General features: G+C 34.4%; 2 protein-coding genes across 11 annotated transcripts in view; one reads left to right on the plus strand and one right to left on the minus strand.

Annotated features, from left to right (window-relative positions):
• DNAI7 (dynein axonemal intermediate chain 7) overlaps positions 1–14,507 on the plus strand; it is a 76,570-nt gene extending 62,063 nt beyond the window's left edge. For 7 of the 9 annotated variants that reach the window (XM_019452234.2, XM_019452233.2, XM_019452238.2 and 4 more), the window contains 5 exons: positions 1,809–1,965; positions 4,652–4,866; positions 5,809–5,976; positions 7,349–7,462; positions 8,195–8,719. In XM_019452234.2, coding sequence (XP_019307779.1) covers positions 1,809–1,965; positions 4,652–4,866; positions 5,809–5,976; positions 7,349–7,462; positions 8,195–8,473 — 933 coding nt within the window. In that variant the 3' untranslated portion in view covers positions 8,474–8,719. Of the gene's footprint in view, positions 1–1,808; positions 1,966–4,651; positions 4,867–5,808; positions 5,977–7,348; positions 7,463–8,194; positions 8,720–13,712 lie in introns of those variants that run through there. The other 2 variants (XM_019452241.2, XM_019452242.2) reach the window with 2 other exon arrangements.
• The window catches only part of IRAG2 (inositol 1,4,5-triphosphate receptor associated 2), a 129,340-nt gene continuing 117,831 nt past the window's right edge, over positions 8,668–20,176 (minus strand). For both annotated transcript variants that reach the window (XM_053895276.1, XM_019452244.2), the window contains 7 exons: positions 14,975–15,122; positions 14,081–14,124; positions 12,509–12,571; positions 12,347–12,393; positions 11,989–12,090; positions 10,060–10,167; positions 8,668–9,183 (listed from right to left, as the gene is read on the minus strand). In XM_053895276.1, coding sequence (XP_053751251.1) covers positions 8,940–9,183; positions 10,060–10,167; positions 11,989–12,090; positions 12,347–12,393; positions 12,509–12,571; positions 14,081–14,124; positions 14,975–15,122 — 756 coding nt within the window. In that variant the 3' untranslated portion in view covers positions 8,668–8,939. The remainder of the gene's footprint in view (positions 9,184–10,059; positions 10,168–11,988; positions 12,091–12,346; positions 12,394–12,508; positions 12,572–14,080; positions 14,125–14,974; positions 15,123–20,176) is intronic.

Raw genomic sequence — 20,176 nt, forward strand, 5'->3', positions numbered from 1 at the left:
ATAGACTACCAGGCATTTCTCACACACAGCCCTACCCATTAAGGACCTTGGTGCATTCCCATATTAGAGTGGTATTTCTCAGCTTTTATTTTTGTTTCCACTATCACCCCTCTAAAGAGCCTTTGTAGACATTTTTTTTCCTAACCATCCCCCCCCATGAAATTTTAATACCAGAGGTATACAATATATTTGTGCATGTACCATACATATAGCTGTGCTTTACACCTAAAAGAGTATGATTTTTTTCATGTCCCCAAACTAATTTTTTCCCTCTTCAGGGTGATATTGCTATTCCTTTTCCGTTCTCCCCGCAAATGAGAATGCAGTTATTAGACCATACCTGGGGGAGATAATCTGGTTTGTAGCTACTTTGAAGAATCTATTTGAATCAGCTTTTCCTACTTAAGGGATACTTGAAAGACAATGGGGTGGGGTCCAAGAAAGACATCCTTTTGGTGAAGGTAGGCCTTCAAAACTCTTTATTGAGGGCTCCTGGGTGGCCCAGTTGGTTAGGCGTCCAACTCTTTATTTCAGCTCCAGTCACGATCTCATGGTCATGAGTTCGAGCCCTGGGTCGGAGCCCTGCACTGACAGCATAAAGCTTGCTTGGGATTCTCTCTCTCCCTCTTTCTCTGCCCCACCCCCATGTGCACACACACTCTCTCTCAAACATTAAAAAAAAAATCCTCTTTATCCATGGGAAGGTCCCAGCCAGAGTTGGGGTTTTCAAGAATTTATTCAAGGATCTGTTCTTGAATTTTGTTGATATCCTGATACCACCATTCCACATTTTCTCCTTGAGCCTGAAGTATACGCCTTTATACTTGTTTTTCTCTCTGCCAACAAAGAGGTCTTCTTGCTTTTATTCAAGTCTCTTTTCAGTACTCTTCCACCTTGTCTAGAATTTTTACCCATCCAGTTTTTTCCTCTATTTTGTACCATTCTTAATCTTCCCCACCCCTTCTTCCCTAGATCCTTTTCTGCTCCGTTCAAATAATGAACAAACCTCCTTCTTCCCAGAGAAATCTGCTGTTGGTTTAATTTACTTTCTCTCCCCAGCTTTATTGAGATGTAATTGACATATTACATTGTTTAAGGTGTACCTGCCTGATGATTTTTAATTTACTTTTATCCATTCATTTCTACACTTCCCAAATTTTGCTTATACTCCTTTCTCTCTTCACATACACGCCCTAACCAATGTATTAGAATATGGGATTTGGGGTCCTGTAGCTCTGTTTCTCAGTTGTGGCACCTCCTTGAAGTCATTTTGTAATCTTTGGCAAATTATGTGATTTCTCTAAGTCCCAGTTATCTTCTCCATTAAATATATGTTTTGTAGAATTACTTGGAGGAATAAAATGATGAGTAAGTCCCAGCATAGGTTAAATTCTGTAATTCAAATTTAGTGATTTTTTCCCCCTCAACCATTATCTTTTAACTTTGTTGTGACTTTTTGTTAGTCTATAATTAAATGAGACCAATCTTCAGTACTTACTAAGAATAATTATATAGGGCCACCTGGGAGGCTCAGTCAGTTAAATGTCTGACTTTGGCTCAGGTCATGATCTCATGGTTTGTCAGTTGGAGCCCCACATCAGGCTCTGCACTGACTGCTCAGAGCCTGGAGCCTGCTTCAGATTCTGTGTCTCCCTCTTGCTCTCTCTGTCCCTCCCCTGTTTGTACTCTGTCTCTGTCTCTCAAAAAACAAATATTAAAAAAAAAACTATATAGCTTATTCAGCAGTATTTACATCTTTGTTACTAGTCAGCTTCTAATTTGATGTTATTTTGGGCCATTTTTAAAAGATACTCAAAGAAGGACTGCAGAAATATATATATCCTCCAGAAAGTACAGAAGACTTTGAAACAGAAAATGCTTTCCCACCCATAGAGGTCACGCTTGAAGTTCAGGAGAATGTAATCTTTTTTGAGGATCCTATGGTTGCAAGGTGGGATGCTGAAGGTACAGCAATACCTTAATTCACTTTGTTAATTATGTAATGAAAAGTGGTATAACATGACTCCTTAAAACAGGAAATACAGTGTCTACACTCCCAGTTTCTAATCTTACACATTTCTATGGCAATTCTAGGGTCTTTGTTTGCTCTTGATGGAAATGAACAGGGATTGGAGTTTATTTATTGAGTTTTGTAACTGTTCTTGAAGTATTTATATCTGCCATAATTTCTGAACAGTTACTTACAGTTATGTAATTATGTTTTAAAAAAACCAAAAATATCAAAATAGTACAACACATTGAAAACAAAAAAATGAAAAACCTACATTTTTTTAAATGACTATATAATTCAGATTAGGGTGATTAAAATTTATTTTAATGTTAATAACTTATAAATTACAAATCTTATTACAAACAAGTATTGGAGATGGGGAATTGGCCATTGGGAAATCTGAGACAGGAAAACAGCCACTTTATGCCTCTTTATAACTTTTGATTTTTGAACCATGGGAAATTATTGCTTATTCAAAATGTGAAATAAATATCAATAAAATCAGAAGCACCAGGAGAAAATACAAGCTGATGATTCACTGATCATTAACAAATACCTTATTTGGGGTGGGTTGGCTAAACTTTGAAAGGTCTTGATCTTGTGAATTAATGTATGCAGTTTTGAGGCTGCTGGATAAAAGGTATAGAACTTTACTTTTAATGTGAATTAATTTACATTCATCTATTTGTGTAAGTATTTACTTGGTGACAGGTTGGGAACAGATACGATCACAAAGGCACAGAGCTAGTAGTTAATCTATTCAGTTATAGGAGGAGAGCATTTAGGAATTTCTCTGCCAAGAAGGATAAATATTATGTAGTTTAAACTTTTTTACGATTGCTACAGTAATCCACACTTTGGTTGTGTAGACATAGCCACAAGGTATTTATATTCTAGAAATAGAATATAAACAGTATTAAAAACAGTATATGTCTGTCAATACATTAAATAATAAAACATATCAAAATGAACAGTTAGGTAATTTTTTCCCTTCATGTTGCTTTATGAGTTTCACTTTTCCTTTAATGGAATATTCCTTAAATATTTATGACATTAAAAATTATTCACACTAAAGTAGAATTAGGCAGTTACTCCACGTGATTCAGGGAAGTAAAATTTGACTTTTACTATACTAATTAGATAGCAATATACAACTCTGATAATTCTTCCCGTGGGGAAACTTTTTTCCAGGAAATGCTACAAATATGGGGAGTTTATTTAGAGGTCATACATAATTTTTGCCTGTACAAGGTAATTTTGTTAATGTAAAAACCAAAAGAATTATGAATAACTTATTTTATCCATATAATTGGATTTGGCATATTGAATTTAAGAGTCAAAAATAGTGGAACCCTCCATGTGAGGAGAAAGCCATGTGGAGATGGAGAGGGCATTCTAAGAAGGGAATGACTCATGTGTTCCATAATTGCGCTACACAAGAAGAAATATAGAATAAAGGAGACATAATTCCTTCCTCTAGAAATTTTCAAAGTTGTAGGAGAGGCAGACAATGCAAAGCCACAAATACGATGTAGTAAGGTGCTATTGTAATAGCTAAAAGTGTTACGGAGAAGAACAGTGTGTCCACCTGGAGCATTAAGGAAGGCTTGTCATGGTATGGAATATTGAACCGGGCCTTAAGAGACTAAGAGGGTACTGACATGCCAGTGTTTGTGTAGACGTAGGTTTTCCTTTTTCTTGAGTATATACCTAGGGATGGAATTGCTGGGTTGAATGGTAAATTGGTTTAACTTTTTAAGAAACTGTCAAATTGTTTTTCAGAGTAACTGTACCATTTTACATGCCTGCCGGCATTATATGAGGTTTCCCACTTTTCATATCCTTGCCAACATTTGTGATTATTTATCTTTCTGATTCTAATCATTCTAGTGAGCATGAAGTGGTATTTCAGTGATTTAATTTGTATTTCCCTAATAACTGATAATGGTGAGCATCTTTTTTAATGTGTGTATTATCCTTTAATAGATGTTCTTTGGTGAAACGTTTATTCAGATATTTTGCCCATTTTTAAATTGGGTTGTGTTTTATTATTAAGTTGTAAGAGACACAAAAGACCACCTATCACAGGATTGTATTTATATGAAAAGTTCAGAAAAGGCAAATCTTTAGAGACAGGAAGTAAATAAACTTCCTGTGGCTGGAGGTGAGAATGGGAGTAATTAACTATAAAATGGACAAGAAAGATCTTATGGGGAGGATAATAGTGTTGTCAACTGGATTGTGGTACTGGTTGCACAACTGGGTGTATTTACTAAAAGTAATTATATGCTTACCACAAGTGAGTTTTAAAGTTGTGTTTTGTTTTGTTTTAAATGAAGAGAGGTTCTCTGTAAGATTAAGTGCTCTAGGAAGATAGAACTGCATGTGCTTAGAGGCTCAGAGGTGTATGATATTGTTGGGAGAGAGCCAAAAAAAAAAAAAAAGTGTAGCTAAAAACAAGTGAAGGAAGTACAAGGGATGAAGCCAGAAACATGGGTCTTCATTCTGAAGGGGTTACATACCATGCTGAGGAGTTTGGACTTGATCCTGTAGACAAGAAGGGTGTCTTGTCCTTGGGTGGTTTCATTCATCTTATTTTTGTGTAGAAAAAAATGAATCTGTGACTTTCTTATTGTGAAGGTAAACACTGGCAGACTGATGGCATCAGCAATGTCCTTTACCAATCAGAAGAAAGACTTATAACATTCAGCCTAGAAACTTTTGGCCCTGTTACCTTGATTCAAGATACTCATATTAACATGCCATTCCAGTCATGGGAACTCAGACCACTTGATGTGAATAAAGTACTTTTGACTGTGACTACGGTATTTACTGAGATACAAATACAAATTAAGGTAAGTCACAGTTATAGTAAGTCATATGAAAGAGGTAAGCCTCTTTGAGGACAGCATGTCGAAGCAATCCATCGTTGGTGATTTACATTTTGAAATGTCTTTTATAAATATATTTAAAATATACTTTGACCCATAATTTTTTAACCTTTTTTCCTAATGTTTAATTAAAGTTTATTTAAAGTTTATTTTGAGAGAGAGGGAGAGAGAATCCCAAGCAGGCACTGTCAGCGCGGAGCTGGTCACAGGGCTCAAACCCATGACCTGAGCCTAAATCAAGAGTCAGTTGCTTAACTGACTGAGCCACAATTTCTAAACAAAATAAAACAAAAATTCTAAATGAAATAGTAATTGGATCGGTAATAACATGTAATAAATGAGATGCAATTTTGAACCCTAAGGTTAGTAGAAATAGACCAATTAATGAAGCTACAAGCCCGGTTGTAATATGACTTCGAGAGTTTTTGATCCACTCTCAAGAGGCTTCTTCCTCAAAACTGGAAGAGAGAGATGTGAACTCTGTACACCTTCAGATTGCCACTTTGCAGAGTTTAAAACCAGATAATTTTGCATTAAGTCTTATATGTGTAAAAAAAATATATATATCCTTAAAAGTTGCAACATGAATAGCTATCGAATGGCTATTGTAATTCAATATGACCATCATCAGTGTTCTTAGATCATAACTTATAAGATGGGAGGACACCTGAAACGTTAGTCCCTCGATTGTTCAAATAAAGCCCAAAAAAGGTTGACCGATTGGGTGAGGTAACAAGGAGACTTTGTGGCGAAGCTCGGAGCTGTCTTAAAACATAGCTGTCCTGCATTCTTCTCAATGCAGAATGATATAGGGCTAAAAAACAAATGTTATAAAGAACGTCAAGTCTGGAAATGGAATAACGAAGCAATAATTCATAACAGCTTCTTTCTTCTTCTTGAGATTAGGAAAACCTCTGCATGTTAGCATCAGTCAAAGTAGATAACAAGAAACACTCCTCTACTTTGGAAGGAAGATGGATGACTCCTATTTCTTTTATTCTTGCTTTGAAAGAAACTGGATTGAATATCTTTCCTACTGGACACTCTCATTTTTATGTTGTTATAAATCGTAAGGTAAGAGCAAATCTTTCCAGATTTAATGTAATGGACAGTTAGAATGTTAGCAAGTACTAAATTTTACGTAAATCTTAAGGTAAGTTGCAGGTTTTCTATATCCACATGTACAGGATTATAGTTAGAAAGGAGGGAATAAAGGGCAAGACCAGAAACCCAGGGTTGTCTCAAGTGTAATAATCTTTCCCAAAAGAGTAAGCCTGTAGTATGATCTTCATATCACAAATGGAGCATTGTCCACAGCTGGCCAGTTCTGCATTTTGTATGTTTTCTTCCTTCTTCCAGGCTGGACATATGTAAGATTTCTTAAAACAGGAAATGACTCAACATTTGCCCAAACATGACAAATCAGGCAAAATTAAACGCACTGATACAGAACCCACTTCCTTCTGCTTCTTGGCAGAGGCTCCCCATCTGCATACTGCTTCATGTTACCCATTAGGCTTTAGTTAAATAAGATTCTTCCATGTTAAACTGTGTGCTCCTTGAGGATGGGGACTGCTTTTTCATTACCTAGCATTCTTCTAGCACTTCTAGATTTAATGTCTTCCTTAAATCAGTAGACATTTAATAAATAGGCTATATAAACGAAGACAAAGAAGGTTCTAATCAGGAGAAATGTTTTAGGCAGAAGAGTTCTGTACTCAAGAACAGGTTTATCATATATCAGATATGACAATACAGGTAGACCTATAACATTGGAAAATGTGAGTACAGTGTACATATGTGCAAGAAAAAAACACCTTGGCTTTACGCACTCAGTTGCCACTCTACAAATGCTGAATGTAGTGTACTAGTCATTGCAGAATATCCAAGAATTTTTTTTCTAAACATTTATATTCTAGGCATTGTCATAGGTGCTTAGGATCCATTAGTGAATAAAGGTCCCTGCCATTGTGGAGCTTACATTCTAGCAGAGGAAAGCAAAAATCATCTTACTTTTTATGTTTATAGTTTAGTATGTCAAAAGGTGCTAAGTGCTACAGAAAAAAGTGCAGGTCAGGAATCATGGGGCTAGGGCGGCATACGATGGCAAACAGGGTGTTGGAGGAGGGGGCGCTCAATGAGAAGGCAAGAGCTAAGCAAAACTTGAAGGTGGGGAATTAGGCCAAGTGAAGAAAGCAAAGGAAGAAGAAAAGGAGATGATAGATCATGGGGTGTATGTGGCAGGACATCAGACGCCTTGTCAGTCATTGTTTGGACCTTGGTTTCTCTTCTGAAAGGCAACACCATTGCCTTGTCCTGACCGGGCGGTCATATTACATTTTAAATGGATTTTTCTGTACTGAGAAGCGACTGTAGGAGGCCAAAGATGGAAGAGAGGCTTGTTGTGAAGCTCTATGATCAATTGTATTTGTTTTTATATTGACAGGAACCCTTGGTAGAAATTAAAGCTTATCGACAACTGGCCCTGCTAACTTCTGCTTTTGCATTTGGTTGGAGCAAGTGGAATGTAGAATGTGGTTCAAAAAAAGTTATAGTTAAGGTAGAGTATGCAAAAACCCATAAAACTTTGTCCTCCAAAAGAAGATAAGGTACTCAAAAGCTAAATGAATGTAGGGCATAGTTTCTCCTCTTGAAAAGGTGAAAAAAATTAACATCCAAAATAGTTTTCAAACTTCACTTTTATTTTGTCAAAAATGTAAAGCCGAACTATGTAAAGATCATGCCTTCATTGCCCAGTATGGTGTCAAACCCTCTTAACTTTAATGTCCTTATCTCTCTTTACCTCAACACAAGAACAAATGGAAGCGTTTAATGTGAATATATCTATGATTCACAAACGTTTTCCTCAGAGATGGGTAGGCCTCCAGTTTAACTTTCTGGCACATTTACTGCCTGATAACAAAGGTATCTTATCAAATTCTAAATGCTGACTGATGAATGTTCTAGCATAAGTGAGCCACCATATTTACTTGTGTATTTTGAATGTAAGCTCCTTGAGGATAGGGTTTATTGTTGCAGTTGCTACTTGTTTGGTTTTCTTTGTTATATCCCCAGAACCTAGAATAATACCTGGCACATGATAGCATTTCAACACTATCTCTGTTGAATGAATACATTTTGATAAGGTCTATAAACACATGGTTTAAGAAATGGGACACTAAGAATGTTTCTTTTACATTAGGAAGTTGGGGGACTTAGTTCAAATTACACTCTGCTAAAATACCTAATAGGAGAACTATTAATGGATTTCTCTAATTTTCTTTTTCTTTAGCTGAGGGAACACCTTACTGAAGAAGAACTTGTTCAGGATCCTAACTGGACCCTTTTAATGTTTAGTGGTGACAGAGCACAGAGGCTCAAAATCAATGAAAACAGTGAAACATTCTCTGAAGCTCTTAAAGAAGAAACAGAGTTTCATTCTACTCTGTATCACCTGGTTAAGGATTTTGCTTCCAAAGAAGCAATGGAGAAAATTAGGAGCTCCAAATGCCAGTTTATTGATTCTGTATGCTATATGCTACTCTCGACGAGATTACTCAGCTACTCTTAATCCCCAATGGTAAATTTTGTTCAGTATGAAGAATCAAGCAGTTTGGAGAAAAAAAAATCAGGTTATTCAATAAAATGTAATGAGTTGATATATTTCCAGTAGGTTATTAAAATCTAGTCAGCATTTTATACTCAAATGTTATTTTTTAAAAAGTGGGGTTGTTTTTCCCATGAATACTTTCATTTTTCACTGTATGAAGATTTGAATGGTTCTTTATTTCAATAAATTTTAACAAACAACATGTAAGATCGCCTCAAAAAGCTCATTAAAAGATCATAGGTAGGCTTCCTCCCCATTATATTTTATTTGGGAGGAAATCACAGAAAGAGGGAATGTAAAATATCTTGCAGTCCTTCTGAGACCCTCTGGTTCTATGCTATAATTTCCCAGCTAAAAATGACTAATTTACAAAGTTCAGATACTGAAACTTTAAAAATGAAGACACACACATTGAGATGTGCTCTGGTCACACTGGTGGTGGTCCATTGTGTTGGAGTCTAGTAAATGGCCACAAGATTTGTTCTAAAGACATCCAGGAGTCCCCATCTGGTGTGGGAGCAGCATCCACAGACTTCTGGAAAAATCGTCCTGTGAGGAAGCTCATCAGAGCTGCAAACAATACAATGAATGCAACAGAAAGCCAGAGTGCCTTATTAGCTTTTCTGATGGAAGTCTTGAGATTTGTTGCCCAGGAAGCTATTGTGTCATAACTATAAGGAAAATACAAAGTCAATATTTGGTAATAGCAACAATCTGTTATTAGAAACACTCCTTTGCCAACAATACCAATCAAATCCTTGATCTGCCACCAACACTGCCTTGTAAGAAGCTACCTAATGTGACCTGCTGTCTTGGTTTGTACTACAATTTGCCCCCATCCCCACCCCCAATAATTTTTAGAATTAGAGAAATGATTTAGAGTTAAATAATGCCTGAGACAGACACCTAATTTTCAGATCATCACCATAGCATTTCTTAACTATTAACAAGAACATTTGAGTATTTATCTCATTCTTTCAATTGAGTAAGGCAACTTCTATTCCTACAGTAGAAACAAAAATGTTATTTTTGGGGTAGAGCATGATATGTGTGTATATACCTATGTCACATACTTCTCACCATACCCTGGACTTTTGCTATATTGAAATTTAAACTATTTTTAGAAACACCCATAAGATTATTGTATCATAGGTCTTTGAAAATAGTTAACTGTGGAAAAAAAAAAAAAAGAAAATAGTTAACTGTGTTAGACACTACACTTAGCATTTTACATGTGCTAGTTATTTAATCATGACAAAACAATGCCACAGGTGCTACCATTATCATTCCTATCTTCTAGATAAAGAAACTGGTGTTCAATAATGGATGAACTTGCCTAGGCCATCTGACTCCAGGGCCAAGTTCCTAACACTGAACTCTTACACGTGGAGGCATAATTCTTGTACACCATGCAAAATTTGTTTTTTTACCCTAAATTTAACAATTTGACAAGTCTTTTAGTACTTTGACTAAAATTAATACTGTTAACCCTGCCTTATCTTTCCCCATTCTACGAAAATGGTATCATGAGCAAGTAGACAACTTACATTGAAGAGCCATCCCATTTTGATGGATTATTTCTCTTTTCAGAAAGACTTGGCTTTCTTGTCCTTTCTACTGTTTCTTCTCCAGATGGTTCTGAGTCATCTTTACTTCTGTAAATAAGTATTTTTAAAAATGTTTGAAACTATGGATAATGTACCAGATTATTTATAAAATATTTCTAGATTGTACTACTAAAGAGGCTTTAGATATATATTTTTCTAAAGCAAAACAACTAATTCTAAAATTCAAATCACTAAATTTATGTTTTTAACCATTTATAGGAATTTAATTTTTAAAACTTACTATATTTAGGAAAATGTTTGTTGTAGAAAGTTGAGATACTATCCAAAGCAAAAGGAGAAATTTACAAAGAACATGCAGAAATTAGTCAATTATCACCACTAATAATTAACCAGTGTTACTAATCTGTGATTTCTTTCCCTGTTTATGTCTAATCATACTTTAAAAAACAAATGTGAATATTTCTTCCGTATTTTTTTATTCAATATGTAGCAAAATATTTTCTCCTTCTACCATATAATTAATCTATTAACAGTGGATTTTATGCTAAACTGGAGTAACATCAAAATGCCATTTCTTCTTTAAAAATCTTAATTTTGAAAGATTTTATAAATCTTTTTATAAAAATTTGTTTATAAAAATATGTTCAGTACAAAGCTAGCTACAATTGATATTTAACAAGCTGAGAAATAGTATGATTTTATTTGAAATACTTTCAATCCAATTGCTATCTACAGAGGAGTTCCTTTAACCTGAACAAAACTTGTTTCATTATCATGTTCACTAAAAAGTTCCTAGTTAGATTTGAATTTTGAAATTAGAAGCTCATTAGGCCCTCACTGTTGCCAAAGGGAACTGTTTCTCAAAGTTTTTTTTTTCTTTTTTTCTTTTCTTGTTGGACTTCTATAGGGAATGTGTGTAGATGGTTTTAGTGTTTAAAGGAAACAAGGTCCAAATGCCTGGATTCTTGTTTCTCAAGATTTCAGTTTTTTTGTTTGCAAAGACTTCTCAGTAGAAATCATACTGTACTAACAAAAAAACAAAAGATAGATTGTAATCTTTTGGAGAAAACTTGATTTTTTTTCACCCAGGTAAGAAAACTCCATTACATTTGCTCTAAATCTGAAAAGAACTTTCAACATAAGCAATAGAGTCCCAGGATTATTTAAAAAACAAAAAAACTGAGGGTAGGCACTATGTCTTACTCTTCTTTATACCCCTTAGGATCGAATGTAGTATATACCACATAGTAGGCAGGCAACAAACATGTATAAAAAGAACATAAAGCCATTTCAGTCAGATCTCTACAGATGAGGAAACAGACCAAATAAGGTTAAATAGTTTGTCCAATGTTCACCCAGGACTTAGAGGCAGCATTTCTTCGTGTCCCTTCTCCTCAGCTGTCTACCTTTTGCTATAGAAGATTTTATTTAACTTGCTACACAGACATATAGCAATATAGCATTTTACGTTTCCCCTACTGTTCATTTACACATAAAGGGAAGATAGATGTATATATAATGCACATAATTTACGTATGTGCCTATATGCTATACATACATATATATAATTCATGTTTTGTTTTGTTTTTTTAATCTAAGTAGATGGATATTTTACTTCTGTGGCTCTATGCTGACGTCTCAGATGGCCAGATTACCTATACAGGAAAAAAATAATCTTCACAATTCTGGCAAATTTAAGGGTCTTCTCTAACTCAAGACCTCAAACCTTAGGTACTAAAGAGTGAATGTATTTGCAAATAACATTTATAGAATGCTCTACAGTTTATAAAAGTCTTAATGAATTATCTTTTTGATGATGCAGCATCGATCTCATTTCCATAGAGTAAAAGTGCTCCCCACTATTTCCCAGTTCACATCAGGTTAATAAACACACCAAGCTTCACCTACTTTAGTTCACATTTTTCTTCTTCAGCATCTGCCCAGGAATAGGTGCTAATAAATCGATGTAATGAGGGACGGTGTTCACTCTGCTTTGACCCCAAAATACGCCTAAATAAAGATGATTATAGCCACTTGTCAAATTAAATATATCCGTAGCCATTATCAATTTATAAGTTCTATTTTTTGTTGGCATATTCACATTATGCTTCATTATAAAACTTCATGGTTATACACCTATTTTTATAATTATTGTGCATGTACTCTGTGTAAATCAAATGTTACTCTATTACTTATTGCAAACATTTACTTCAGTCAATTATAAAACAGGAGGGTTCCCAAAGGGCAACCATAAAATTACACTTACCAGCTGCTTGACCTCCTACTGAATCGGTCATTTTCCATCCCAGCCACCTTTAAAATTCAGAAATAATTTAAAACATAATGAAATGTCAATTTAGTGAAGTTTATGTTTTGTTATATGAAAATTAATTTGCTTTTGGCTAAGAACACTTAAGAATTTGCTTACCATTCCTGCATTTCCTATATTTCTGGGCAAAGAGGCAATGGTCACTCTCCGAAGAGAAGATGGCTACCCGAAGAGGGCAAAAAGTACATTTAGAAAATTATCCGTATTTTATCATTGTATATATATAACACTAGTGGATATCCTTGTACCTACACATACCTGCATTTGGTCATTGCTCAGTTAAACAGTAGACACATTTTGTTATGGCCAAATTGCCTTCCAGAAATATTCTACCAATTTAGATTCTACCTCCTCCCAACACCCGATGAGTATGATTTTTGCCAGTCAGATACGGCTTTTTGTTTCGGTTTCTAGTAACATTGAACATTTTTTTAATGTTTAATAGTCATGTATATATCTTCTCTGAGAACTATCTGTTCATGATTTTTGCCCATATTTTTAATGATATTTCTGACAGAAATGTTTTTCATGGTTAATGCAGCCAAATCTGTCTTTTGCTGTAGTGTTTCTTTTATGCCTAGGTTTTCCCCAACTCAAGAGGCGATAAATATGTACCTATTTTCTAGCTTTTTTTTTTTTTTGTGGTTTCACTTTTTCCATTTAACACATTTAAAGATGGGCATATTTTGATAAATTGATATATTTACATATCAGCATTGAGATTTGCACAGGAAAATGTGATATACTACTATGTGGTTCTTAAAGTTTAACTTCAGGAAATAAAAATGTAATGTTAAATGTAGGAGATAGACTAAAGAAGCTTAAGGTGAATTCTTTTTTTAAACCACCATTCCTAATTTAATTGTATAGGTTAGTTGAATATTAAAAATATAAAATTTCAGTCCAAGAAACTTGGGTTCTCACCATGGTTCTGCCACTACGTGATCATAACTAATCACTTATGTGAAAGTGATTTTCCTCATTTGTGAAAGAGATTTGGATGGAATGATTTTAACGTCTCTTGCTCAAAAAAGTCTGTGAAATCCTGACTTTCAAACTGGCAAAAACTGCTGGTTGACTTTCAAGATCCCATTTTCCCCTTTTCACTTGGTGTAAAAAAAAAAAAAAAAGAAAAGAAAAACCTCCTTGAGTTTCTAGTTAGGCACAAAGACTCCAGAATTAAAAACGGGTTTTCCAGCCTCATTTTCAACCAAGAAACAAAAGGGAAATGTTATCTGGGATTTCTAGGAATTGTCATGAGAGGGAGAGGGAATATCCATTTTTGCTTCTTCCTATTTCTTAGAATGTGACTCCATGAGGAGTTGGTGCCCCTGAACCGATGAAGCCATCCTAGACCTTAAGGTGGAAGCAAAGGGCTGCGGGTGATGAAGCAGTGAGAGGAGACTGGGCCTTTTGGATTTTGTGAAGCTTCTCTACCATTTGGGGACTGCTTATTTCCAACTCTGGTTTTATATGAAAGAGAAACTATCTGGTTTTCCTCCTGCTTTTGGAGAAACTTAATTGATGTACACATACAGTAAGTATAAAAGCATACACATATACACGCATAACTACATGAACACAGACATATGATTTACATGTAAAGCCATGTTTCAAATAATATTTTAAAACCATCTCATCGGTAACATTTGATAGACAATTAGTAATTACCTTGGAGTTTAGAGAAGATGAGCGTCTTTTAATTTGGCAGTCATCTGAAAGGAAAAACGCATTTGCACATTTTAGGAATTACATATGCAATTTTTTGCAACAGTCTTAATTCTTTACAAAGAAGAGCAAAAGTCAGAAAATAAGACCCCAGAGACTACTGAGCAATAAAAGTATCTGGTTATTATTTTGTGATTCATAACAATTACCACTTTAATTGATGGAATGCAATCCTCTATGTCACTACAGATGTCCACAATGCTTACCCAGCACATAGGAGGCGCTAAATAAATGTATGCTTCATAAATGAAACTACAGATCAGAAGATTATCAAATGTGATTACTTTTTCTAGAAAAGGGAACAGATCATTAGAATAATTCTGTTCAGAAAGGTTCACACTATTTAAATTAAAACTTTATATAAACCTTATGTTTTAAGGTATTTTCCATGGTCTCAGATGTCTATTTTCCAATCCATCAGCCAGCTTACTATGCCACAGTCATTCCTTCTTTGAGAAATACAAAACCATTGTTGATGAAAGTGGCTCATTTAACCTACTGTGCTTTATGTGTGGAGAAAAAGCCAATTCTAACATACCCTAAATAGGAGAACATTAGGTAAACTCGATGGGTTGTATTACATATATTCTTTCATGTCAGCAATCTAATTTAATGAATTTTTTGGTGTCATTACCAAAGAATCTTTCTGGTCTCTCAACCTGTTTTCTAAATAATATCTATAAGCATTTGGGCTACATAAATAACAGGAATGAGTTATTCTTCTAACATAACCTTAACCTAAAGTTTTTATATCAAAGACATAATAGGAATTTGTAAGAGAGAATGAAAGAGGAGAATGTTAGAAAAACATAACTGATACTATTAAATTTTTATTACCTTCATCTTCAAGAGGATTAAAAGACCTTTCATTTTGCAGAAGAACCTGTTTCAGTTCTTCTAATTCAGCATGCTCTTTGGCATACATTCTCTTCAGGTTTTCTACATGCTGAATCATCACTTCAACTGCTTTACTAACTCGGCTTTCCTAGTAGGAAAAAAAAGAATAAATTTACAGTGAAAATACTATTCTTGATATCCAGTTAAAGAATGGTGATTAGGCACATGCATTTATCTTTACTCCATCCCTAAATTCCCCTAAAGTGACAATAAAGGCATTTTTTTAAAGAAGGCATGAGTACACAAAGAAAAATAGAACAGAAGAAGATATAATAAAATTTTGAAAGCTTGCTAGTAGAAGGACTAGTGATGAATGTCTAAGACCTGAAAAAGCTGAACTCTTAAAAAAAAAAAAAAAAAAAGCAGTAAGCCTGCAAGCAACCTGCACTGCACCACAGAAAGCCATGCAAGCTCAGGATTTAAAGGGCCTCTGAAATTAAACTTGAAGGTAGGTATATAACAGAAGAAATGGTTGAAAATCTGCATAAAAAGTGATTAGATCCACATATCTCCTTACTCAGACCAGCTGAGCAACTTCCCTTCATCACTTTGCCAAAAGACCACAAAGGTTGAATATTTAGAGAGAGAGAAACAGCCTGTGGATTGGGCAGTCACAGATAGTTGATGGTTAATGAATCATACAGAAAAGAAGAGATTAAGCAAAAGTCTGTATACACACTAAATACTGAGATACCTAGCCTGATTTCTCCCTCCAACTTGCAAACACTGGCAGCCAGGCTTATACTCTCAAAGCAGGTGGTTGGAAGGTTTTCCTCTGAGGAATCTAACACAGCAAGATAAAAGTCTTAACATTACTGACATTAAGAATATCCCAATGAGACATCCTAGCTTGTGTGAAGCTCAGAGACAATGAGAACCTCCCCTGCCCAACATACACACAGCTCCCATTCAGCTATATAATGGATCATCACTAATCAGAGAAAAGCCTCTAACCATGAAAGAGGAAAATCCGCACTAGAAAAGCAAGCTGGAGGAGATCAACTACCCAAAGTCTTTGAAGAAACTAGAAATATCGTCAGAGTTAAGATTAAGGGTTGCATCCATGAAATAAGAACAAGATATTAAAAAGCTGCATGTTGAAAATAAAGTTTGGGGATTAAAAATATGACAAAAATACATAACTCAAGAGAAGAGCTTCAAGGTAAGGTTGAGGAAATATCCCCCCAAATGGAGCAAAAACACTAAAAAGAGAAAAGAGATGAAAAAGGACCTGTTCAGGAGATCCAACAGGCAAAGAACAAGAACTCAAGAAAACATAGGAAAATTCCACAGAATGTAGAAAAAGGAAATAATTTTTTAAAAAAATCTCTAGAACTCAAGAACTTGCCAGCTTATATCTACCCAGGGCCTGTACATGAAAATAAACTCATACCAAAAAAAAAGGACAGTAGGGAGAAGAGGATATCCTAAAATCTTCTGGAAAGTAAGCAAAGGCATAAACAAAAGCTCAAGAGTCAGAATGGCATCAAACTTTGACAGCAACACCAGAAATTAAGAAGGAAATGAAACAATGCAAGAAAAATTCTAAAGGAAATTATCTCTAACCTAGAATCTATCACCCAGCTAGACTATCAATTAAGTAGGAAAATAAAAACATTTTCAGTTATATAACGTCTCGAAAAGTTTAACCCTCAGGATTTTTTTTTAAAAATTGAAGTATAGTTGACATACAATATTGTCATAATTTCAGGTGCATGATATAATGATTTGACAATTATGCATTATGCTTCATTCACCATAAGTGTAGTTACCATCTGTCACCATACATTATTACAATTTATTGGCTACATTCCCTATGCTGTACTTTTTATCCCTAAGACTAGAGCTTTGATAACTGTAGATTTTTACCCCTTTGTATATTCCTGCCTCCTTTGTTGTAGATTAATTGACCATATATACATGAGGGTTTATTTCTGGGTTCTCTATCCTATTCCACTGATGTATGTGTCTATTTTGGGGTAGTGCCATACTATTTTGACTGCTATAGCTTTGTAGTATATCTTGAAGTCTGGCAGTATGATACCTCTATCTTTGTTCTTCTTTCTGAAGATTGTTTTGGCTATTCAGGGTCTTTTGTGGCTCCTTATAAATTTCAGGATAATTTATTCTAGTTCTGTGAAAAATGCTGGTGGTATTTTGAAAGGAATTGCATTGAATCTATTGATTGCTTGAGGTAATATGGACATTTTAACAATATCAGTTCTTTCAGTCCATAAGCATGGACTGTCTTTCCATTTGTGTCATCTTCAATTTCTTTGTTTTATAGTCTTCAGAGTACAGGTCTTTCACTTCCTTGGTTAAATTTATTTCTAGATATATTATTATTATTGGTGCAATTGTAATGGGATTGTTTTCTCAATTTCTCTTTCTGCTACTTCATTTTCAGTGTATAGAAATACACTTTCTGTATATTGGTTTCGTATCCTGCAACTTTACTGAAATTAATTATTAGTTCTAATAGTTTTTTGGTGGAGTCTTTAGGGTTTTCTAGATATAGTATCATGTCATCTGCAAATAGTGAGTTTTACTTCTTCCTTACCAATTTAGATGCCTTTTATTTCTTTTTCTTGCTAATTTCTGTGACCAGGACTTCCAGTACAATGTTGAAGTGGTGAGACTGGACATCCTGGTCTTATTCCTGATCTGAGAAGAAAATATTCCAGCTGTGGATTTTTCATATATGACCTTTTTTGTTTTGAGGTATGTTCCCTCTAAATCCCCTTTGTTGAGTTTTTATCATGAATGGATGCTGAATTTTGTCAGATGCTTTTTCTGCAGCTATTTAGATGATCATATGGTTTTTAACCTTCATTTTGTGAATCTGATGTATTTGCACATATCGAATCATTCTTGAATACCTGGAGCAAATCCCACTTGAATGTGGGGAATGATTCTTTTAGTGTATTACTGGATTTGGTTTCTAATATTTTGTTGAGGATTTCTGCAATTATGTTCATCGGGGATATTGACCTGTAGTTTTCCTTTTTTGTAGTGTCTTTGGTTTTGGTATCCAGGTAATGGTGATATTCACAGAATGAATTCATAGAGTTCATAGAATGAATTTGGAAGCTTTCCTTTCTCTTCTATTTTTTGGAATAATTTGAGGAAGATAGGTACTACCTATTCTTTAAATATTTGGTAATAACTCACCTGCAAAACTATCTGATCCTAAACTTTTTTTTGTTGAACGTTTTTTGATTACTGATTCATTACTAGTAATCCTATTCAGATTTTCTATGTCTTCCTTATTCAGTTTTGGAAATTGTATGTTTCTAGGAATTTATCCATTTCTCCTATGTTGTTATATTTTTTGATATATAATATTTTATAGTAGTCTCTTATAATCCTTTGTATTTCTGTGACATCAGTCATTATTTTTTCTCTTTCCTGATTTTGAGTTCTTTTTCTTAATGAGTCTAGCTAAAGGCTTACCAGTTTTATCTTTTTAAGAAAACAGCTCGTTTTCATTGATTTTTTTTTTTTTTTTTTGCCTCTATTTCATTTATTTCTGGTCTGAGCTTTATTGTTTCCTTCCTTCTACTAACTTTGGGCTTTGTTCTTTTTCTAGTTCCTTTATGTGTAAGGTAAGATTGGTTGAAATTTTTTTGTGGTTCTTGAGGTAGGCTGTATCATTATAAAATTTCCTCTTAGATCTGCTTTTTCTGCATCCCAAAGATTTTAGACCACTGTATTTTCATTTTCATTTGTGTTTATGACTTCCCCTTTGATTTCTTTGTTGGCCCATTGGTTGGTTAGTAGCATATTGTTTAGCTTCCTAGTGTCTGTGTCTTTTCAAGTTTTTTTTTCTTAAAATTGATTTCTAGTTTCACACTGTTGTGGTTGGAAAAGATGCTTGATTTCAATCTTATTTATTGAGATTTTGTTTTTGGCCTAACATGTGATCTAATCTCGAGAATTTTCCATGTGCACTTGAGAAGAATGTGCATTCTGCTAGTTTGGGATGGAACGTTCTGTATATGTCCATTAAGTTCGTCTGGTCTTAATGTGTCATTCAAAGCCACTGTTTCCTTATTGATTTTCTGAATGGATGATCTATTCATCGATGTAAGTGATGTATTAAAGTGACCTCCTATTACTGTATTACTGTCAATTTCTCCCTTTATGTTTATTGATATTTGCTTTATGTATTTAGATGCTTCTATGTTGAGTGCATAGATATTTACTATTTTATATCCTTTTGTTGGACTGATCCCATTATCATTATGACCTTCTTTGTCTCTTGTTACAGTCTGTTTAAAAATTCTATTTTGTCTGATATAATATTGCTACCCCAGTTCTTTTCATTTTTATTTGCATGAAATATTTTTCCATCCCTTTACTTTCAGTCTATATGTGTCTTTAGCTCTGAAGTGAGTCTCTTGTAGGCAGCATATAGACAGGTATTGTCGTTTTATTCATTCAGTCACCCTATGTCTTTTGATTAAAGCATTTAAAGTAATCATTGCTACATATGTACTCATTGCCATTTTGTTATTTTTTTTTTTTTTTTGTAGTTCTCTCTTCCTTTCTTCTTCTCTTGCTCTCTTCCACTGTGATTGATGATTTTCTTTAGTGTTATGCTTGGATTCATTTCTCTTTATTTTTGTGTATCTATCATAGGTTTTTGGTTTGTGGTTACCATTAAAATTTGTATCTAACATCCTAAGTATATAGGAGTCTATATTAAGTTGATAGTCACTAATTTTGAACACATTCTAAACAAACTACATTTTTACTCCCATATTTGGTGAACAGAAAGGAGACCAATCTGGCTGGAGTGCAATAATTCAGGAAGATAAACTTAGGAAATTAATTTCAAGATGTAAGAGGGTAGGGGAATCATGTAGATCTTTTTAAACCATCATAAGGATTTTGGTTTTTATTCTGAAAAAAACTGAGGAGCCACTGGAGGACTTTGAACCAAAAAGAAACATGATCTGGCTTAAGTTTTGAAAGTATTACTCTGGCTGCTTTATGGAGAACAGATTATGTTGCAGGGAGTATTTGGTTTGAATGCAAACAGGCAGACCATTTAGAAAAATATTGTATTAATCTCTAAAACATAGAATGGTAGCTTAGATCAAGGTGGTAGCAGTGGAGAAAGAAACATGTGGTTGAATT

Source organism: Panthera pardus, unplaced genomic scaffold (genome assembly GCF_024362965.1).
Source record: "Panthera pardus isolate Hobbes unplaced genomic scaffold, ASM2436296v1 HiC_scaffold_6, whole genome shotgun sequence".
Taxonomy (NCBI): domain Eukaryota; kingdom Metazoa; phylum Chordata; class Mammalia; order Carnivora; family Felidae; genus Panthera; species Panthera pardus.